This window comes from Leptosomus discolor, chromosome 1 (assembly GCF_034619465.1).
Source record: "Leptosomus discolor isolate bLepDis1 chromosome 1, bLepDis1.hap2, whole genome shotgun sequence".
In the NCBI taxonomy this organism is placed as follows: Eukaryota; Metazoa; Chordata; class Aves; order Leptosomiformes; family Leptosomidae; genus Leptosomus; species Leptosomus discolor.
In genome coordinates, this window is record NC_141391.1 from 21,922,176 (window position 1) to 21,946,334 (window position 24,159).

The window sequence follows — 24,159 nt, forward strand, 5'->3', positions numbered from 1 at the left end:
TGCCTGAACAAGCCAACACCTAATGGGTATGTTTTCAGGAACACTTCCAACCAAGAGCTAACACTGTTACTTGGAGGTGACAGATGGACCCACACAGTTTTAATGCAGCTCTCCACTTTCCATTAGAAATGAGGAGACTCTGGTTACTTTCTCTTCCTGCATAGTGTCACATTGCCAGAAATATCTGAAGAGCAATGGGGCTGCGGGCAGGAGGGGAAAGCAGTGCACGCGTCTCAGCACTCATTTCCACCAGCTTCAGGGAAATTTAAAAAAAAATATGGAACATGAACCAGAGAGGCTGTAACTGCAGAAAGTTCCCACTCTGCTGCTTTCCCACCCTCACCCTTCTCTTTGGACAAGCACAGGATTTCTAGCAGGTGTGAAAGAGCCAGGAGACAAACAAAAGAGATAAAAGACAGAACAACTCTGAAGAGCACTCAGGAGGCCACATCACAAGCACAGCACACCAGCTCCTAGCAGGCAGAGGCACTCTACCATTATCTAGTTCACAGATGGACCACCCAGAAAATCTGGGAGCAATTAGGAAGGAGAACAAACAAATGCATGGAAAGAAGGGGGGGAGGGAGAATAGGAAGGAGGGCCAGAAGGGATTCCTTACATCATCTCCATGCAAGCGTTTCGAGAATGAAGTGAAGCTATATGGAGGAGGAATGCAGATGAAAGAGTTTGCAGTGAGAATGCAATAAAACAAAAGGCTATGAAAACATGTAGTGTATGAATGAATTACAACATCGCCATTAAATTTACAGAAAGTCAGGACAGTGTGTAAACAGAGAAGAAACCCATCAAGTTCTTGGAGACACATACAGGCACGTATAAACAAATCAAATGCTAACTGTCTCTCTCACTATTAACAGTGTGTCAACCTGCCTTGCAACTCAGGGATTCATCAGGCAAAAAGCTGACTCACTCTCCTCTCCAGCTGCGAATAACTGGCACTAAGTACTGGCAGGAAAACACAAATGCTACAGACCAACACCAATGCAACTTCACATCTGTGCATGGATAGGAACCACAACAACAGCCAAGGGGGGGGGTCATACTACCAGAGCTGCATGTCCGGGAACAGCCAGTTTTCTGCTGTCCTGGATTCCACTTGCCTGGCATTTAAGCAGTCTGTCAGTCAGCACCTCACAACACCAAGTCACACCCTTCTTGCCTGGGAGGCTGACCTGATTTTGGTACCAAGTACTTTGGCTCCAACTGACTTCAAGGTGACTGCTCAGCCCTCTAAAAACAAGACTCTTTTTTAATTAAATGCCTGATTTCAGGCATCTTTGTTGGTTTTAACTGTGGCATAGAAGGTTGCCTCTGTCAACTAGTGCTGCAAAGTTTCCTTTTTCTTTTAAAAGGATTTAATGTGAAGTTTGTGACTTTTGCAAGTGAGCATCATTTATAAACTATGTTTTATAGGATCCAAAAGTCACAGCACAAAAATGACTTAAAATAAAAACTGAACATACCAAGTGTTTTGAAGTGATCTTAATCAATAACACTGTGTTTACTTTGTCTTGGCCTCTGAGAAGCGAACTCTGGTCACTAAGAACATCTTATAAACACATTAAAGTTCACACAAGCATTTTTTTTAAAGCTTTTGAGTTTACTGTAATCTTGGTAAACTCACTCCCTGATAATTCTCCCTAAAAACAGTGCTTATTAACTCACAAGTTCAGCTGAAAAAAACCTACTATCCACTCAGCAGCAGCTACAATATGGCAATTACTTTACCTTAGAATAGACATCAAAGGCTCAAAGGATGACCCTGCCCCAGAAGAACAAAATCATTTAAAAGCCCCATTCCACTCAGTTTGCCAGTTTATAAGGTTTGCTAAAATCCAGTTTAATGATCATGTAGTTTCTTAGCAAGTCATGTGGTGCCATATTGTGTAAGGAACAGAAGAGTTAGTTCTAAAACCTTTTTGAACTCGGGAAGCTTTTCCAACCAGCTGATGCAGAACCACATTCCGAGATGGTAAATGAAACTGTTGGATGCAAAAGCCTCACTATGATTTTCTTTAGCTTCTTTCAGAAGAGACAAAAGTTCCCACACAACACATACTCTCCCCTTACAATGAAAGATTCAATAATAGCAATATGTTCAAGTCCATATGGTGTGGATATAAGGGAGAGGCACAACGAGAAACTGAGAACCCTGAAAGCAGGGGCTTGTAAGCTGCAGTAGAAAAAAGCAAAAGCATAAAAAAAACCCTTAAGGTGAGACTGAATGAAGTTGTAGGGCAGAGTGGATTAGCCAGTTCTCCTTATAGCTACAGTCTTCATATCCTGAGTCACAGACAATTCCCTCCCCCTAACATCCTGACATGGTTATCATATTTTTTTTTTTTAAATTTTTCTTTTGGCTGACATACCACAAAGTCCTTTCAAAATCAGTCTGGCCCAGTGGCCAGGTAATAGCATTACATGTTACTCGGCAGGAGACTGAACAGCAGTTTCCAATACAGCCTCACAGCGATAATGCAGGAGAAATGAAAATGGAAGGGCTGATGTCAGTGGGGACAAAAGGCATATGAAAAGGAACAACAATAAATGATTAATACAGGACAGAAGCCGCCTTACCCTGTCTGGAATCAGATTTGAATGGTGAATGAAAAACAGGGAGGGGAGAGGACAAGAAAGGTCTGTTTTAAACATTAGCATAGTCTTGCCCCACCTCTTGCCATTACTGTCACGAAGCACGGCTTTTCCCAGCTCTCTCGTCTTCATCTCCAACTCCTGAACTTGCTCCAGCAAAGTTTTATGGTAGGTATGCTTGGCCCTGTACCACAAAGAAAACACAAAGAAAATCAAAACAAAAAAGCCATTGGAATGTTTGTTTTGCTACAAACCCCCAATTTTACCTCTCATCTGAGAGGCACAAGGCCCTCCCTTGAACGATTTGGGAAATTAGGCACAGTGTATGCATGTCAGTTCAGGTTCACAGTACCTGGGAAATAGTACATAAGAAATGAGAAATCAGCAGAGCTCAGCTCCTTCAACACAACACTCAAAATCTAACCAAGCAGCAAAGCTATGGGACTATGGAGACCTGACACCACAGCCGTGGGACTGCTCAGGACCCGGGCATTCAGACAAAAGAGCTGGGATTCATTGAATATTCATGGCAGTAAAACATGATTCTACTCCGTCTTTTGAGCAATGTGTGGCACTGCTCTGAAATCCTGAGGAGAGTCTCAGATAATAATTGCCATTCAAGTCCCTTTATTTTCATTTATCAGTCTCACATGACTTGGAAAGGCACTTCTCTCCCCACTGAGCTTTCAAAGTGGCAGTAACAAGACTGGCTGTGTCCTATTTTCTTGGCTTGGCGATTCAAAGAGCAAGGCATGTGCCACACATACGACCAAAATTTGGAGAGTAATGCCCCCATGAAGAGACCTGGGCCTTTTCTTTCCCAGTTTCACCTACTGCTCCAGTGCTATTATACCTAAATCACACTGATATAAGGAGAGAATCTAGTGCCCTCTTGTCACGTACAATGCAATAACACAAAACACAGGGATCTTTCTCCAATGGGCAGTTTTTGATCAGCTTCCTCTTTTGTGTCACTTATAGGAGGACAAGCGTCCCACGAGATAAAACAGATTTGCATGTGACTGCACAGGAAGCCTGAAAACAAGAAGGAGCCAAGTCGGCTACAGCATCACTTGCTTCATGGCATTAAAATAGTATTCTTCAACTCTAGAAACGGCGAAAATGCCTTTACAAGTTTTATAAAAAACACACATGCAGCTACTATAATCTTCAACCAATGTCAAACTCCCTCTAGCAGGAAAATAGTAACTGGTGTATATATAATTAAAACATAATGAAGATGCTTTTATTTTTTAAAAGCATGTTTCTTATTACTCCTTCCACAGGGAATAAGAAACAAAGACCCCAAAATCTTTGCTGATACTATTTTAGATGACAGTGCCTTGATATTAATACTAGGTTATCTAAGGCCTCTGGTCTTTGTGTCGCTGAATTAGGCCCCAAATGTCTCAAAATGAGAAGCTAAAATGAAAAATACTTTTCAAAACACAGCTGCATTTAAGAGGGAAAAAAAGAGAACAACAAAAGATGAAGCATAACAAATTGAGGAGGTAAAGAGTATGAGGATGTACTTAGAAGAGTACCCTATTAAAACAAACCACCAAAGGTGAATGATTTGCAAAGGAACTCCAACCATACTGTGACGGAAGGACCAGTAGCAAGGACATTTTAAAAACACACAGTGTTTCAAGAATGTGAGATTACCAATAGCTGCACAGAAATTAATTAGTTTCAAGTTCCTATAACTAGTTAGGCTACTGATTAGACTGGTCTCCTCTTTGAGGAAGGGAAACTATAGTGATTAAAACGAGAAAGCTTTGAGCTATTAATTCTTATAATGTTTACAGTTGACTTCACTATCACACTCTTCAATTTGAGCAAATACATCAAAATTTTGACCGTCTCTTACATTTTAAAGAGGCCATACCTACTATCACAAACTCAAAGACTGATCACGTGTGGAACTTTCAAAATCCTTTATAACCAGTTTTCCCACAGACAACACAGAAATCTACAAGTTATTCAATCTCTCCCAAGGTTCCAAGTTTATCTTCCCATACACCGTAAGAGATGAGAGATGTTGTTCTTCTGCCTTAGTGAATATTGAATTCAAAATTTGACTGAATGGACCCTGAGTAGTCGAATTAGTGCACCACAGCACAAGGAGACGTTGCATTGCTATTTCACAATATGAAAAAAATGCTGTTGTCCTGAAGTTGGGCGTACTGAAGTCTTTTGCAAGTAGTATGAAATGATGAAATACATGGGCTCTGCTGTGGCTGGGTATCCATAAAGCAACAATAAACCTGCAGGTAATCGTTATGCGCTGAGTCACTCCTTCACTCGGAAGCAAGAGCATCCATGGAAGAGTCAGTAATTACGTATTTACAAAAAGGGGCTGAGCTAACCTATCCACATGTTTCTCCAAAAGCAAATACTAAAACATGGTATTACAATTGCCTCAGAGTCTGGTCTTGCTCCCATCAAAGTCAACTGCAAATATTCCATGGACCGCTGGCAATGGGACTGGATACTTCCTGACTTTTTCACTACAGCACATTATTAACTTTTGATACACAAAAATACAGGCAGAAATCTTCTTTTTTACCTTGTTTTACCTACTTTACAAGTGGCTCTAGATGCAGGATCAGTCCTCAATAAATTATGGGATCTTGTGTTCAGTGTTACTGTTCAGCTGAAATCTGATGCATTTCATAAAGACAAACTCACCTTTCCCTCACACACTGGGATATTAAGATCATGAACCACAAAAACAGGCAAAGGGTTATCTATGTATTTTGGGTGGCCCTTCTCCTTCCAAGCCAGGGAAGGGCACAGCTTCACTTCACTGCCACAGGATAATATTTAGGGGGATCAGGAACCCTGAATCTGACAGTGAGAAGTGTGGTTACATTCATAAACTCTTCTCAAGCTTGATGACACCTCTACTCTGGCTCATTATCCTCAACACCATTTTCGGAGTCTCATGCTCCAGGGACTGCAAGCGTGTGCAAGGATGCAAAGGGCTTCTCATACTTTCTCTCTTATTTACACTGTGGAGCTGGCAAGTGCAACATGCTTCTCCTCCCATGGTAAAAAAAAAAACAAACACATGAAGATTTTGGTAATGATTGGATGGCTCAGGAAATTTTTCACACTAACACCAAGTATTGAGACACCAATTATTAATATACTCTTGCCCTCTTGCCTAATTTTGCTGGAATACCTCTGTGGTTTTATGATTCCCACACAGCTTTGTGGCTCAGCTATTTTGAGACTTCCTAGCACCAGTGTATTCAAGTGACATGTGCCAACTGTGAGGAAGCACTCACCTCATAAAGCTCTGTTCATTTCAATGGTAGCACAACTGGGACTTTTATAAGGCAAAACCCAAATCCAAACCAAGCCACTGAACTCAGGGTAGTGGACCAAAGTTAACAATGTGGTATTGCAGCCAAGTATTAATAATAAGCTTCCTTCTCTTTTTAAAGATAGTTTTCCACATTTCCTTGATTCACTTAAAAAGGAAAAAAAGGTAAATACAATAAAAGCCTGGAGCTGCAGATAAGCGAGATAAGAGGTGTGTTGACAACTGTAGCCTGTGTAACAAAGGGAACATGTAAAGGTAGCTCTTGCTTCCAGAATGACAAGTTTTGATAGTGGATGCAGTGCAGCAGTTCAGAAACAAGGATTTGTGTGGGTTTGAGACACACTTTCCTATCCCTTTTAACCTTCTTCCAGACAAAAAACTCTGTAGCATATTTACGGTTTTCTGGCAGCATTTTGTACTGAAATTAGGCATGTACCTTCTGGGTCACATGGATGATCTTTCTGTGGACATATGCTTCATGTCCAAAAGAAACTGAAAGGAATACATTCCATGACCATGAGAAGTCAGAGCTGCTGGAATTTTATGGCCAAAACCAGATTCTGCTGAATTACAGACAGCAATGTGGTGTAACCACTGCTGTGGAAATCTGACGGCTGATTTCCAAAGGCCTTGGGCTCAAGTTTTGAGCGGCAAGCCTCTTGGAAAAGAAACAGACCTTTACTCCTTCCATATGGCAGTGCTGATAGCTGTGTCATTTCATTTATCCTAGTTAAAATGTTACTGGCGTTAATTTTTCAGTGATGGGTTAAAAAAAAAAAAAGTAGTCCTGCTCGTAGAACAGACTTTTCGCTTAATGTTGATAGGAGCCTCCTGTTTAAAATCTGTTGGGAAAATATTCAGTGTATCAATCATACACGTTTGTCTTGAGAGCTTCACAATCTCTGTACATTCTTGGTCTGAACCACTGAAAGGATTATGTTGCTGAGATTTCTGTAAGAATTATTAAAGAACAGTCTGACTCAGTAACAGAGTTTTAAATGAGTAATAGCTGAGGATGAGCCTGCCTTGCTCTGGACTGTTTTACAGTTCTTGAGTCATTTTTGCCAAGAACTGATAAGAACAGAGGACAACTTCGGGACATTCAACTATCACAAAAACACTTGAAAAATGAAGGTGTAATCTTGGACACCTAAATATGTATTTGATTACTGATGCTGCAAACAGTTAAGCTCCTATTTAGCTCTAATCACAAAAGTAGTACCATTGACTTCTAATCGAAGCAGGTAAATTTAAGTACTGCCTGACACAGGCGCAGGGCCTGTTATGCTAAATGAATTCTAAGCCTTCTTTTCAGAGCTTTAAAAAGCAGGTCATAGACATAGCTAAGTATCTAAATTTAAACATTTTGTCCTCAGCTTTAGAATTTTAAAATAATTTTCAATTGGAGAAGTTTAATGAGCGTAACAAAAAACCCTCTAGTGTGCTGGACTATTAAATCACAGTTTGGCCTGAACACAAATTTTACATTATGATACCTAGTTTTAATTTTAGCCGTCTAGCTCGTGAAAATTAAGCTGAGGAAGAAAATAGGAAAACATTTAAGTAGTACTTACTGATTGTTAGATTTGCCCGTTACCAATTTAATTTAGTTGTGCTATCAACCCCATAGGAAGAAAAAAAGATTTTCAGATATATGCATATGTCCTGATTTATCCTTTTATGCTAGTGTTTGAAACGTGCCTGTGTTTTGGAATCTTTATACTTTTTTCAGTATTTTCTGTATCTCTCTGTCAAAAAGATTGGTGGACTTGGCAGTGTCAGGTTTATGGTTGGACTCTATGGTCTTGAAGGTCTTTTCCAACCTGAATGATTCTGTGATTCTAAGAATCTTCCTTGGCTGACTGACAGTTCATTCCCACAGCAGTGTTACATGTTACGATGCCTTCACTTTGAGCCTTCATGACAAGTGACAAGCTAACCTATATTCCCTCTTCACTCCACCTAGGATCTGCCTTTTTGCCCCAGAGTCGGAATGCCCTGGGTCTTCCTTGCTCAAGGTTACTACATACCCATGTAATAAAACCTTCTCAGTGGCAACACAGCTTTCCAAGGGAAAGGATGAAAGCTTTGGTGCTTAAGACACTTAAAAGCAAGCTGAACAAAACACCAGAAATTCTAAACAAAAATGACACTTTTGCTTCTCAAACTGTAATGCTAAAAAGGTATGTTGCTTCTCTTGAAATCAAAGTTCTTGAAATATCTTGTTTTCCACAATGCTTTGAAACCACAGAGTTTTGAGAGAAGACTACACAGGCTTGTATTTCATGAGGGTTTTTCCTCCTGTCTGGGCAAGGAAAGAATCGTTAAGACTTTACTTCAACCACAGGGTGCAGGGTATTATTGGTGTCTCAGGTAAGCCTTGGAAGACCCACTGTTGAAGGAGAATCTGAAGAACAGCTGCTCCTTTTTCAGAACAGGAAATCTCTGATGTCTGATTTAAATTTGCCTTTAACTAAAGGGCCAACAACATAATCATAAGATGACACACCTTCATTACTCAGACAAGGCTGCCTCCTTCAGATTCAGGACTAAACATTCATTCTCTCACATTGCTGGTTGCATTGGCAGGTGAGAAATGACTCCCACTTCACTTTTCTCAGAGGTCTTCCAAACAAATTGCATTCACTGAAAGGCTTTGTAGGTCTTTACAGAGCAATACTGGACTGGACAACATGGGCATACAGAATAATTCCTGTAACACTGAGAGGACTGGTTTGGGACTTACGCTGTCCATGCCACGTCTTTAACAAGGCACGCAGTGGGCACGAGAAACAAGCCAAACCAGAAGTATCCACATCTTAACACCATTCCAGCCTGTGAAAAAAACCAAACAAATAAATCATGAGTATTTTCAAGCCATTACATGTTAAGTTGTTTACAAGGAAAAGGTAGAGTGATGGCATCAAACAGGCACTGCACCATCCATGATCTGGGTGATGGTGAAATTTGCTGGTGGGGGGAAGTCTCATTAACTCCTAACAGAAGTTATGCCTATAATTAACAAACTACAATGGCATTTCTCATTGTGATCATTCCTTATGATCTCAAGCTCTTCAGAAATTTAAAAAAAAAAAAAAAAAAATCAAGCATTTTGACCAAATCCTCCACCAATATTAATCTGTAGATCCAGGCAGACACATTTTCACTCAAGAAGAGCAGCACCATATTTAGCTTTCCCTTTTGACTATCTTTTGTGACCTTTGCTTCCTCTCTTTCTACCCACTGTTCTATCTTTTAAGCAGCACCAAACTGACATGAAACCCTCCCACATTTCTCACTAAAATGTTTCAGACATATTCCACTTAAACACAGCACTTCCTGTTCAAACTACTGTTGCCTGAAGCCCAAGGCAGGAAATATTCACTCCTGTCCCACAAATGGCTTTTTTTTTAAACAAACAGTGAGCTCAAAGTTTATATTTGCATTTTTCTCACTGTTGTAATGAAGAAAAAGCTTGGTAGGATTTGAGAAGGAAGATATCTAGAAACTCTGCAAGTCCCAGAGCACACACACAGTTATATAACAAAGTTGAAGTATAGCACTAATCACAGAAATGCTATTTTAGTCATCAGAGTCTTTTACAGATAAATTAATGGTGAGTAAGGCCTTGGTTTGCTGCATGGAAGACTTGAAATGACCTCACCACCTCTTGCACGCACACACACACTTCCCATAAGAATCACTTAAGTTCTCTAGTACATTAGAAACAGGAAATATTTTTTTTTCTGTAATGACTCGTGTGCAGCACACAACTAAAATGGGCTGAAAGGTGTCAACAGCATTTCCAGTGGCTAGCCACATTTGTCACTTGCCAGTTATGGATGCTGCCATATCCCTTCCCCAAAACCTTTACTTCTCAATATTTTGTATGCCACATACAATACACACACGTTATCTGCTGATGTTCATGTCCAATGTCTCTGAAGGCAGGGAGGCCTTGGACTCACAGACACCAGACTAAAGCAGCTGCCTCCCCAGTGTAACACAGGCTTGGCTGGCTCAGCTGTGCTTCACACACAAGTGTAGCACAGGCAAGCAGCAGCCTGCAATGCTGAAGTGTCAAGGCATTTTACAGACAAACACAATGTTGAGTTACAGAACATGAAACAACACAAGACATCTACTAGCCTTTGAAATGCACTGTGAGAAGGCAAAATTTGTAATTATACCTGTTGTAAGACAAATGTGGTTGATTAAACAGAAGAAACTTCTACCACTCACTACAGCAAAGCTTTAAAACCAAGAAAAGCCATCACATTGCATGGCCAGGACATCCACCAGTAGCACCCAGCATCTTCTCCCAGTGTTGATCTCTGTTTAAAAGTTGTCCACCTCACAACTCTGTCTATTCAGCAGCAACTTGCCGCCCTTGGATTGCCAAGTAGTGAGTACTTCCAAAAGCTTTTTTCACTTTTGAATGTTAAACCCTCAATGCTGTTGCTGGACTGACAGATCAGTGGTAAATCTTGTACTGAAACCAAGAGCAAGCTGGACTGTGCTAAAACATTTATGGACACTTTGCCACCCACACAGACAGTAAGCAAACACATTCCAGTCCCAGAATCAGCTCTCAGTTATTTGTGAGCCCTCATGCCTCCTTTTGCATGAGAATGCCAGAAGTATACGGGCAGTATTGATCTACGCTTATTTAAGGAAAAGGATGTGCAAGAATAAGAGGGAAATCATAACTTTATTGTAAGCCAAAGAGTTGAACTGTAATAACACAGTAGCAAAATGTAATGATTTTTATCCTCATGCTTTGCTTTTCTTTGGCTGTGACCCTGCAAGTGATAGCAGTCTAATCACATCAGTGTTTCCACTGACCATCCTTCCATTGCCTGTGCTAATAAAGGCTAAAAAAGGGCCATAGTATTCTATATGCATTTTCTGCTATTTTTTGCTTCAAATATTTTACGTTCCACTTTTTGCTTTTCTAGCTGAAAGAAACTCAACATACTGAAAGTGCAGAACAATCTGAGTAGGTGTTCAATAGCGGTTTAAATGCTATTTTGTTAGAAATGTTGACATCTCAATCAACAGCTATGAATTTGGACATCTTGCATGTTAAGCTCGACACCAAAAAAACCTCAAGCCAAATACTTTTTGCCTGCAATTATGCATTTTACTCAAGTATTATTCTGTCCAAAACCTGCACCATACAGCAAAACTATTCATCTCACCTGAACACACTGTCAGACACTGACTTTACTACTGGCAAGCCTTTTTCCACACAACTGTCTCCAAGATTTTACTCTGTTCCTGAGCTCATCTGGAAGTTTTCTTCACTGCTCCTCTCTAGTTTCCTCTTGGAATGATATGACTGTTATGCTGCATGACAGTGAACTGGTTTGTCTTGCATGCGCAGCTCTGCCTCTGAACTCTGCCTCCTCTCCAGCAGGGTTACACCATCTGCTCACTGGCCAGGAGCTCCTCAGCAGAGGATTCACCAGAAACCACCTAACACATTCTAGGGACATCCACAGACAGCATTTTTAGGATACTTCAGGGATAGAGGGCTGGGTTAAGGACAGAAGCTACAGTAAGAACACCTATAGATCACAACAAAGCTTCCTCAGGCTTCACGGCTGTCGCTGTGCTCCATTCCAATTGTTCAGCTATTCACGACAGCAGTGAAGAGAGTACTGCCATACATCTTCAGTGAAACACAGCATTTCCCTACCCAGTCCCAATGAATAACACCCTTCAGCTATCAAGTTATCTTCCCCAGATAAGAAAAGCAGAGCTACTAAACAGGAACCATCAGCATTCTTTTTTTCCTTTAATAAGGTCACAGGAAGGACGAGTAGAAACAGTTTCGTTTTTAAACAAATGCAAAATTTGACCAGCTCTGTCATCACACAGGCCCCACGATATGCAACAAAGTCATTTTTATTCTGTCTACTGATGTAAACATAAGTGACTAGCACATCCAAGCTAACTACCAGAAACCATTAATCACACGGCACCCCAAAACCACTTGAGACTAATGCAAGTCCTCCTGCTGAAGATGTTGCAGCTTAAACTGCTCCCATCTGTAGACTGCCTTCCGAGCACCAACGAGGCTGCCACAATAAAATCACTCATTTTAAAGGAGTGATAACATTTGTTAAAATGAAAGAATGGGAACAAGAAAAGAAATAAAAGACTTAGCTCCAGTTATTTCACAACTGAGGAGCAAACAAGTTAGGACCCAATATCTTTAACCTCTTGTAAACTGGTTTTGTAAGAGTGGCTACTTTCTTCTTTTAAATACAGTAAAAAAAGGCAATAGCACTGGCCACTCAGAAGGACTATGAAGTTCTGCACTGTGCTATTATTTTAGAAAGCCTAGATTAAGGGTTTTTTTTTGTTTTGTTTGGGGGGTTTTGTTTGTTTGTTTCTTTTAAATCAAGGACACGCTCTACACAAATACAAATAGATTGTTCAAAAAAAATCTAAATTGCAATATGGAATACATTGCAAACTCTTGTCTGCATTTTACTATTCTTCCTTAGTATGCAAATAAGCATCATTCATCGTTTTACTGTTCCACCAATAGGTGGTGCCACTATTTTCAACAACTTCCAAGGTGAACAACAAGGCCAGGAGTGCCCAGGGGTAGAAAGTCATACACCCAGACTCTTTCGGTATTCTTATCACAGCATGGTTAGACAACAACTGGGGATCAGTAAATGTTCCAGACAAACCAAACAAGAGTCTCAATCATTATTCCAGAAAAGTGAGACAAAAATTAAATTTGTATTTTGAATAATAAAAGCTTTTTATTACTTCATTTCCTCATATATCCATGCATCCTAACTCTGGTAAAAAATGGACAGCAAAAGCATAAGATCATGATGGAAACAGGTGGCTTTATATTTACAGTGCAACAAAAATTGTTACAGGAAGTCTGCCTGGATCCTGATCATAGCTCTCCACAAGGCAAGGATAAGGACCCAATAAGCTGCTCAATTATGCTTTCATATTCATTCAAGTCCAGCTGTATACACTTGGGATCCAAGTCCAACCTGCAGTGAGGTGATGACAGTTAGATCACTTTGGTTCCCACTAGTCAAACAAGGATGACAGCACAGCACCACTTTTGGCAGCACTTAGGAAAGGAGGGAAGAGAGAGAGGGAAGATGGCCACATGATTATTGTGAGTGATTCAGATATGATAACAGCACAAGAAATGCTCACTGCCATCACTAAGATACTACTGATCTAGACATCTATGACAGCAAAGGATCCAGCTGATGAGACACATGTGTCTGGAGCCACAAGGGCAACTCTAGCAGCCTTGGCCCTGCTGCTTCACCCACATTACCTCATTAACCAAAGCAGAAAGCAGTGCATCACCAGCAGGTAGTTACCTCACCTTAAGGTAGTCAACTCAGATGCACAAGGCAGGTATCTCTGCCAGTACATCTCCTCCATCAATTCTAGACCAGTGGCTCAGTTTGAGCACGTCACTTGAGAAGGGCTAAAGCTGGGGCAGAGGAACCCTAGTTGGTCACTCTGCTCCCATCCTGTGTTAGGCAAGTCACTTGGAAGCATGTCTGTTATTCAGTCAATGAGGACAGTTTTCTTTAAAGCCCGACTCAGCCCATCACTCTGAGGTGCTGCTCCTGGGGTCTCAGTCTCAGCCATCTTCCCCATCCATGACAGGTGCTGCTAACTCGGGCAAACAATTCCATCCCATTTATCCTGAAGTCCCAGTGCCTCACCTGATGGCATGGTGTACAGGTAAATGTATTATTCTCCATGAGAAGCTCAGGCATTAACATGTGACATGTCACAGCAATGCTCCTACTTTCCTCTGGAAACTTTCCCGGGAAAGATTGCCTTTCATTTGCTCTGTAGATACAATAGATCAGTATCTCCACCTCACGCAGTTATATTGTATAAAATACACAAATTCTGTCATAATTACTGTATTATACAAGATCCTTGAAGTGCTACAAATATCAGACCTACCTTCAAGACCAAATATACTAAAACCTAAGTGCAGAGAGATGACAGGGTTTGCTCATGGTCACACAAATCAACTGCAGAAGTGGGCAGATTGCCCAACTCTCTCAATTAAATCATAGTACAGAGACTGAGCCTACTGGAGCCCGAGTATGAAATATAATCAATATCCAAGAACGCAGTCTCAAGGATTTTCCCTGTGCGCGTTGGAACATAATCTAGCCTCAACATGAGTCGGTGCTTAAGAACTTTTTCCCCCCAATTTAACTGTAGCCAGCTCCACTCTGGACAGATTTACTAGATTCAGGGCTGACAGGTGTGATCAACAGATTTACCAGCTCCCTCTTCACCAACCATCTTGGCTGGAAACATGCCTTAAGAATAACCCCTTTGGGTTAGTGGCAAAGCGTTAAAAAATAAGGCAAAAGAGTTCGATTTCCCCTCCTGCATACACCACTGGGAGTCAGGAGTACCTCAAATGAAATCAGTGGAGCTCTACCACTGAAAGGTTGGCTGGATATTTCCATGTCTGAAATAAAGATGTGCAATGTTTTCCATAATGTAAGGGTTTTCATTCTAAAATGACTCAGATGAAAACAATGACCTCACTGGCTGGCTGGATTTAACACAATGACACATTGGTCCAGTCTCAAACCTATTTCCTCCCTCTCCCAGTCTCCACTCATACAGCCATATCCCCCTTGAGAGCAGTAAAAGGAGGAGAAAAAAAACAGATTCCTCACTCTGATATTTTACCCCTTTTCCTTAATTTTGCCAGTCATACTTAAAACCCATATGGAAGCCCAGAGTAAGAAATCTATCCACTGTCTAGCTTCCATGACATACTTATCAAGCATATTGGCAATTTTAACATAATACCTGGATATAAACGTAGGGAGGGATGACAGGAGCAGTCCTTTGAGCAAAAAGAAAAATGCCAACACAATAGCACAAAGGCATGTATTTGGCATTCCTGCTAAAGCCCAAGATATTTTGCAATACAGGTCTCAGGCAAGAAGCTTTTCCTCCAAGTTGTTAGTTACAATCATTAAAAGAAAGCAGAAGTACATAAACCCCAGAAGATTCCAGGAATTTGCCACAAAAAAAGCTAAACTAAAACCTAGAATCTTCAAGGGGTCACCCTCCACCCCCACCAATTCACATAAACTGCCATGATTTTGGAGAAAATAGTTACAGCCATAACACCACAGGAGCACAGTGAAGTCCCTCAGATCTTTTATTTTCTTGTTAGGAACTATTTTTGCATAATGGAGGAACACAGCAAATTAGCAAACTACTTTTATTCTATTTCTTAATGTCATTTACAGAAATTAATAACTGCCACACAAATGAATATATCAGTGGCCAAATGTATCCCAAAGGGTGTTAATAAGCTCTGTTTTGTGTTAATTAAAACTATATTCTACATATGCAGCCTTGCCCAAGAAAAAGATTACTATATCTCATTACTTAATTAGTATACAGCACCACCAATTAAACAAGGAGCCTGCCCATGTTACTCTCCATTATTACTCTGATAGAAGAGAATTAAAGAAAATTAATCAGATGGTGTTTTAATTTGATTTTACGGTTCACTGGTAGCGTAAACTCTGATGCAATTCCATGCAGCCTACCATTTTTTTTTTCATTATTGGTTACATCAAGCTCAACAAAAAATGTGAATTAATGTTTCTTCAAAGTTATTTGGAGAAGACTGTTGGTTAAAAATTAGTAGTAAAATCATGCTCCATGTAAATGGATGTTAAATGGATTATTGAAATTTTATTAGAAAGCGCAAGTCTCTAACCAAAGAACCTTCTCCTTAAAGTGGAGGAGACAAACACCTCTCCTTGAACACCTCAGAAAATCTTTATGTAAGTGGCACCAGGGGCTGATCACTCTTCCTGGTTGAAAAAAAAATAATCTAAAAATATCACTCTCTATTAGTCTGAGCCGCCCCAGTACAAATTAAAATTACTGAATAAAGGTAATTCCTTCCTGTACACACACTCATGTGGACCATGAACACCTTGGGAAAAAAACTGATGCAGAGGACACTGTTGATGGCATCCAAGGTTTATTCTTTCTCATCTGAGTCAGGCTTGATACTGCTCCAAATCATAGGTTAGTTTGAGTTTTCTGAGATGTCTCCAATTAAATGGTTGTGGAACAGAATATAATCTTCTTTTGCATTTCAGCTTAAGATAAACTCACACTTGAGGATGTGTAAGACTAGGCCCACGGGCAGTTGCCTGCTGATGGGGGGTGACCTGCCACGGTGCTGTAACTTCACTGAGGCCAAGTAAAACCTGTATGAAAGCATGCTTCCCAGTATGAAAGCAAAGACACTCCTACAGACATTTTTTTAGAATCTTTTCAGTTTTTCTCTCCTTCCTCCTCAAATTAAGCCAACACAGGCATGAATAGACAGAACAAAGTAAATCTGAAACAATACCTTTGATAGTCCTGACAATGAAATTGTTTTTGTTCAGTTTCATGCACTTCAGTATAAACTTCTACTCTGCATATAAAAAGAAATTTATACTTCACATTATGTTTCTGTTTTTAAAGTCATGTTCAGCACATAGCCACTCTTGTTTGGTGCTTTTACCAGCTTTTATTTTGTGCCTTTTTTTATAACTTTGTGCAGGTTTTAATAGCAACCACTCCTGTACAGTAGCTGCCCTTATTTAATAGCTGTACATTTATCGTGAAAGCTGTAGGGGAAAACACCCTTAAATTTTAAAGAACCCACCTTTGAATTTAAAACTCCAAGGGAGTAATTATGTTTAGCAGAAGCCATTCCTTCCCAGTGAAGATACAAGATATTTGTACAACCTACCAAGTTACACCTACAAAAAGAGTCAGAACCTTCAAATTTCCTGGCTTTGTGTGTTGAAATTTTCCAACTGTGCTCCTGCAACAGCACTGGCTTCCTCCCATAAAACACATTTGTTTCAAGATACTCCCTCCTCCCCAGTATTAGCAAAGCAGCATCCTGAGTAAAAAGGTGCTCTACCAAGAGCAGAAAGATCACTTTCAGGAATCCTGGTCTTATTCCACCTCTGCCATGGTTTCATGGTATGAATTTAGGCATGTGTCCTAACCTCAGGGAAAACACAGAAAATACAGTCAACCTCACTGGAGTGTTTTGAAAAGAATTTTTTAAACAAGCGTTTAAGTAGCATATTGAAAAATAGCTTTTTTTATATTAGTATCAAATAACACTTCCCCCACCTCACATAATTGTTTTACTAACTTTTTTAAAAAAAAATCACCTGCATTTATTCCTTTTCTATTTATGTTGCCACTGAATGTATCTTTGTGCTAAACATTTTTGTGCTTTTATAGACCATCTTAAGAGAGCAGATTAAAAAAGAAAACATAAACCGCATTAACTAAGCTACACTATTAAATATTTCAGGTAAGCGTAATTAGGTATCTATCCACTTCCCTAAGCCATCTAGGCAATTTTGTCTTCTGATTGAAGCTGCTGACCAAAACTCAAGTTCTACAGCACATTTAAAGATCTGGAATGGTCAGTTCACAAAACTTTCATTGATATTAGTTCAAATTAGATTCTGCACGTTGTCCCCAGATATGGCAAATAAGTTGACTTTAGCAAGACTGCTGCTCTTCAAAGCCCTGATCCAGCAATTCAGATGGGACATGCAGACAACCACACTTGCAGGCAGCTTGTCAGAAAGTACTGCGACTCTACATGTGGTTTGCTGCTTGCAGGAGCTACAGAATTAAAACCCACAAGTGGAAAGCACTATGGTTTTTGGTTTTATTACCTGATTTGATCTGATATTAAGTTTACCAGGATAATACTATTCCCTGTGTCTTACATCTTGTAGATTCCTTAATAGTTCAAGAATCCCAGAAAATAGCTGATAACTGTCTAGCATGAACTAGACCTAGTAACTGCAAGGCTCAGAGAAGTAGATCTTTTCCAGTTTTTCAAACTGGGGTATAAGCTTATAAATCAACGAGCAGGTTGAATTCTTACTGAAGTCAATAGCAGCTGAAGGTACATCACTTGCATAGAGGGGGCTCTGAATTCTGCAAAACTATGTCCTGTAAACTCAATTTTATAGACCTTCATCTGTTCTTAATCTGTTATAGCAATGGTTGACTTGTATCAGATAACAGTCATTACTCTTCCTGGAGAAATATAGCGTGAGGAAGTAGTTTACTAGCTCAGTCACTATATATTCACCCAGCATTTTATCTTCACTCAATGGTTACATTCCTAAAGCATATTCTGAATGCAGTTAGCTCAAAGTTTTCTCTACTGTCATACTGACTCTCTTGAATGCCCTTAAAGACTTCAGGTTATTTTAGCATGACTGCAGTTCAACTCAGATCAATGGAGTCTTACCACAAATGGGCACTTTTCCCCATAAAATCTTGGTTCTCTCCTTCATTTTCATTCCCAGAGCAATTCATTTAATTGTTTGAGCACATACAACCTCTTCATACAGCTGCCACGTCTTTGTGCCTTGTATTATCACGTATGACATACAACCACAACGATTCCCACCATACCCTCTTGCCAAACCCTGGAGATGCACCCTGTCTCTCTCTTCTTCCTTTCACACCTTACTGAAAATTTCACAACAGCACACTGTAATAGTGATTTACATAAATTGTGTTTTCTACATCACATTGCAAATCGCAACCACAGATGCCTGCTTTGAATCTGTAAATATATGAAATGCAGCCAAAAGTTAGCTTACCAGCCCACAGAGACGCCTGACAAGCCTCATGGGTACATGGTGCAATAATTGATGTCTGTAGGGGACAACTAGTGCCATGGCAGATCTGCGCTGCTCAGTCTTGGTCACCTTGTGCCACCCCTGTTTTTCCATCAATGGCTGATTTCTAAGCATACGACATTCAAAACACAAAAGCCAGAGACACACCTAACCAACCGCTGAAGACAACGGTCCCACAGGAAACGTTCTCTTAATCGTAAAGCATTGACAAAATGACAAACTGACCACACACGCTAGTCCAAGGCGAAGCAGCTCTCCGGGACGCCCAGCCCCTGCGCAGGCACAGCTGCCTCCTGCCTCCGTGCCCCTTCCCAGCAAGGCAGACCAGGCAGCCTTTCCCCCTACAGCCTGCCACCTAACACTATTTTTAAGAGACCCATATCACCAGCTTCTTTGTTGGGAAGAACGCTGTAGAAGTACGATGCTGTTTGGTGCGCTAACTTTATTTTATGATATTGATTTATGCTTTCCCTTTAATTAAAAGGTACCAGGAAAACATTTGGTTTTGATTCGGATACCCAAACCCGTCGAGACCCATTCCAGCCGACCCCTCAGCGCAGGCCGTGTCCACGTCTCCACAACGAATTACTTCCGCGAACAACGCGCAGGCCAAGAGCCTCCCCGAATCCTTCCCCCTAATCCCCGCCATCTGTTCTGCGCCCAGGCCGGCGGCCGCGGGGACCCGCCAGCGCCTGCTGTCAGCCTGGCCGCAGATGGGTAAACACACCCGGGCCCGTGTCAGCCTGCCGTGTGATTTCAGCTGAGGACTCCGGACATGGAGCACAGTTCTCATTTAAAGCATTCGTAACATCGAGGAAACACCTGTTAAGAAACTATCCAAAATAAATTTACCGTGAGTCTTTTAAGAAAGAGAAAAACTGTGATTGACAGCAGCAGTACAAGATCCGACAGCAGCAGAATTCAAAGCCCCATTGCAAACCCTGACCAATTAAATACACAAACAGCACTGTTTTTCATTTCAAGGTAACAGTTACTATTTCATTTCTCATCTTCCACTTAAAATAGATGCTCTTCACACTGGAAGACTGAGGTTTGACCTATTTTAACCCAGTTTCTATTCTGTGTGCAAAAATCCTACAATGCCACGCTGTGTGTAGTTTTAAAAGAAACACTCCCATACAGTTACTCTTTAAAATCATGTCAAAAGCATATCATTAAGACTAGTTTTAAAACAGTTTCTGCCTGGCTAGTGAAAAGGTGGATGGTGATATTTTGCTTAAAGCCTGCAAGGTACAGTAAATGAAACTCAGTAGTTTTAGAATTAACATTAAAATAGCAGAAATATTGAGATTTTCCACAGCCATATCAGTGACACTGGAAGTAAACCCCAAAGTCTTTCAAGTCTTTCCATATCAGAGACAACTGACATCTTTAAAAAGCTTGCCAGCAACCTTTTAATTTAAACCATTGTTTTCCTCCTTTGGGCCACGTGCAAGGTCCTGCACCTGGGTCGAGGCAATCCCAAGCACAAATACAGGCTGGGCAATGAGTGGGTCGAGAGCAGCCCTGCAGAGAAGGACCTGAGGGTGCAGGCAGACGAAAAGCTGACTATGAGCCAGCAATGTGCACTCACAGCCCAGAGAGCCAATTACATCCTGGGCTGCCTCAAGAGAAGTGTGGCCAGCAGGTCGAGGGAGGTGACTCTGCCCCTCTGCTCTGCTCTGGTGAGACCCCACCTGCAGTGCTGTGTCCAGCTCTGGGGCCCTCAGCACAAGAAAGACATGGACCCGCTTGAGCGGGCCCAGAGGAGGGCCACAAAGATGATCAGGGGGCTGGAGCACCTCCCCTGTGAGGGCAGGCTGAGAGAGTTGGGGTTGTTCAGCCTGGAGAAGTGAAGGCTCCGGGGAGACATTATAGCGGCCTTCCAGTGTTTAAAGGGGGCCTACAGGAAAGGTGGGGAGGGACTCTTGATCAGGGAGTGTAGTGGTAGGACAAGGGGTGACGGTTTCAAACTGAAAGAGGGGAGATTTAGATTAGACATTAGGAAGAAATTCTTTATTGTGAGGGTGGTGAGAGACAGGCACAGGTTGCCCAGAGAAGCTGCGGCTGCCCCCTCCCTGGCAGTGTTCAAGGCCAGGCTGGACAGGACTTTGAGCAATCTGGTCTGGTGGAAGGTGACCCTGCCCATGGCAGGGGGGGTGGAACTAGATGATCTTCAAGGTCCCTTCCAACCTAAACAATTCTATGATTCTACAGTTCTATGACTGTAGGTTTACCTATGTTGATGGTGGGGACCTCCTCCTCCTCCCTGTGTACACATCTGACAAGCAATCACACTGCAGGCCACTTACTAACAATTGTGGTATTTTTCAAGAACGCTTAAGTGACTTTGCAGCGTGGGTCACACTGATGTTCAAGTAGAACTAGATCAAGTATTTGCAACATTTTGCATTTCCCAGTTTCTTTCTACTCAGGGCTCTCCAACAAGAACTATGCTGCTTACATAGGGAAAACTGACAGTAGTAATAGTCAATGAAAGGCCTAAGGAAGCAATCTTGTTCCCTAGCAGTACAAAAAAGCAAACTGAGTGTTAGGACTTATTAGGAATGGGACAGAAGAAACCTGAACATTTTGCTGCCATAAAACCCCTCCTGTGCTTCACTCATTACTCCCTTCATTCCAAAAAGGACACTGGAGAATTAGAAAATGTTGAGAGGAAAGGCAACAAAAATAATCTGAGTACAGCATGGCTTCACTATGAGTAATGACCGATGTGATGACTTTCATTTTTTGGAGCATGGAGAAGAGAGAGACTATATAAAGGCCTGTAAAGACAAGAACAGCAGGAAGCAGGTGAACAGAATAATTGCTCCTTTATTCTTCCAGTACAAGGACTGGGGACAACAGATCAGACAGCCAGTGGCAGGTTCAATACCAGTTAGAAGCAAGACGGTGATAAAAAGCATCAAAATGGTGACTGTGTGGCATAATTACACACAACTCCTTTCTCCCTCACCCTCAGATGGGAGAAACTAAGGACCTATGCACATAAGAGCTGGGATTTGACTAACTGCTCTCACAGTGAAGCAAGGTAGCCACCAGTCTCAGCGATAATTAAATCCACTGCAGGAGTTCTTCAAAGCTTTTAGTTTTGCTTGACAGATGAGCAAACTGAACTGATGATAAAGCAACAGCTTTATCAATGCATTTCCATCAAGAAGTGAAAGGGAGAAACATAACTCAATGCAGATGTGCATTATGCAGAGCTTCTTAAAGAACATTTTAGCAGAGGAACACCAACACCAGAGTGCCACGCTCTGGAGTTCAGCTCCTTCAAAAGTGACAAGCTTTCAGCCCACAAAACCAGACATTGTGTCCAGCTTGCACCTTCCTATTAAACTTGCACTGCAAAGTGGGGCTTCACAATCCTCCCAGGGAACTATCCCTTTTCCAAGGCACACATAGGAACACAGCTGCAGAGATACATACAGTCTGGGGTAAATACTCAAAAGAGTATCATTGTATCACCTCCTCCTTACAAACACAATTTCCAGCATGTCTGGGGCCAGCCTGACTTGAAAAGAGGTGACTTGTAACACATTCTGAGCCCCCAAATCAAAACCTGAAGTCCCTTCCTCTCCTCCTTTGGAGACAGCCACCCACACACAGCAGAAGAGAACGACGCTGAGAATCTGGGCTGCACAGGAAACTGCTCACAAAACAAATCCCACAACCATACATAATTGAGTAATCCACATTTTGGCTTACTCAGGTTTATGAGAACCAAAACAGCATTTTAAATGCTTATTTTTGCTTTCCTTTAAGTTTAATTAAGCTTGCCTTAGGCTCACAAGCCTATTGAATTTGAGACTTATTTTTAAGATAACTGACCTGGAGAGTTCTCCCACCTGCTCTGCCCTTAAAGTGTGCCCCTAGTTCGTTCACTCTCTTTTACTGTTTTACTACAGGCTTGACAGCAACATGGAAATCATATCAGAGGAAAGGATTTTTTTATTTTTTCTTTAACTATCTGATAAACATTAGCCACACCAAATAGTTTCAGCCTCACTTGTAGACTCAAGGGGTCCTCCTGTGCGGCTCAAGATTAGGTAAGATAGGAGTCTTCACATAAAGGTTCTGCTCTTCGGTTTCTCCCTTGGCTCTGGAATTGGGGCTTTCTGAAAGGGCTCCTGGCTCCCACAATAAGCCCATTTGCTACAGGCTGGAGAAGCATTATCAAAGACCTCATTACAGTCATCAAAAGCTGGAGCTATTCTGCAACTGACAGGAAAAATGTGGGTTTGCAACACCAACAAATGCATCCAATAGATTCTCAAGTCTCCAAACAGGCCAGGAATTTGCCAGGGAAAAATAATCCAGAATATTTATGTTAAACCTTCCCCCTCCTCCCCCTTCCAAAAACTCCTTAAGTCAGCAGGGAAGTATTGTTGAAGCCAAAAAGATTGCTAAACTCAGTATAGCAACAAGGTAGCACTATGTTAATGAAGTCATTCTACTTTTGCATAGGTAAAAAGGATTATAAACCTGTGCTGCAGGGGAAAAAAAGATTACAAATACAGCTCTGAAGCCAAATATTTCAAAGACAGAAGAATCTAAAACTGTTTTGGTGCTGTTATGACATTCTAGATCACTAACAAAACAATTCAAGAGAAAAAAAATAGATGTATAGGCAGTGCAGTGTGGAAAGGAGGCTATAGCTCGAGGAAGATTTAGAGCACCAATTCCCTGTTAATGGTTCAGATTAATTCAGATGGGATACAGTCATAAAGCTCTAGGGATTCACACATCCCTGCCTCAATTCAAGACACTAATAACCAATCAGTATTTTAGATAAGACTCTATAAATATTTAAAATTTTTAATCTTTCGAGTGCCAAGAATAACATTTCCCATCATGTCCTTGCCTCTCCCACAGCAACAATGATGAGATTTCTCAGCTGGCATTGCTGGCACCAGCACAACATCAGGTGGCTTTAGTAGTGGCAGTCAATTAACTTAAAAAGTTACATCTACTTGATCCATTTCCTGCTCTGATAAACAATTGTAAACAAATACTTCTCTTCAAAGGAGGAGCTTTCTTCACAAATTAAAAAAGGAAAGGGGCCATCTGAATCATGCTAGTCATGGCTGTGGTCAGGGGTTGTATTATAAACACGATTTTTAGGGCTCTAAATGAGTGATGCGACAAAATATAACCAGCCAAATTCTTCCCCAGTTTAACATGACAGTGGTGCTTCCTCACACAACAATCTTTGCTTTTTCTTTTTTTAACCTCTTCTATGTTACTGACAGCAGTATGTGTGTATATTTACATTATTCTGATTTTCCTAACCCATGTTTAGCCTTTCTCCTTTATGCTCATTTTTGGCACAGGCAGCTCACTACCTCCTTTCGCTTATACTGTAGTCAGGTTCAGTGCCTGATTCCTGTGCCTCAGCAGAATAACAGCTCTAGCAGAAAAACAAGCCAAATCACTTCTGTT

At 41.1% G+C, this 24,159-nt stretch overlaps 1 protein-coding gene across 3 annotated transcripts in view; it reads right to left on the minus strand.

Annotated features, from left to right (window-relative positions):
* ATP8A2 (ATPase phospholipid transporting 8A2) overlaps nucleotides 1-24,159 on the minus strand; it is a 340,483-nt gene that overhangs the window by 19,868 nt on the left and 296,456 nt on the right. For all 3 annotated transcript variants that reach the window (XM_086481834.1, XM_086481835.1, XM_086481836.1), the window contains 2 exons: nucleotides 8,691-8,779; nucleotides 2,693-2,797 (listed from right to left, as the gene is read on the minus strand). In XM_086481834.1, coding sequence (XP_086337960.1) covers nucleotides 2,693-2,797; nucleotides 8,691-8,779 — 194 coding nt within the window. The remainder of the gene's footprint in view (nucleotides 1-2,692; nucleotides 2,798-8,690; nucleotides 8,780-24,159) is intronic.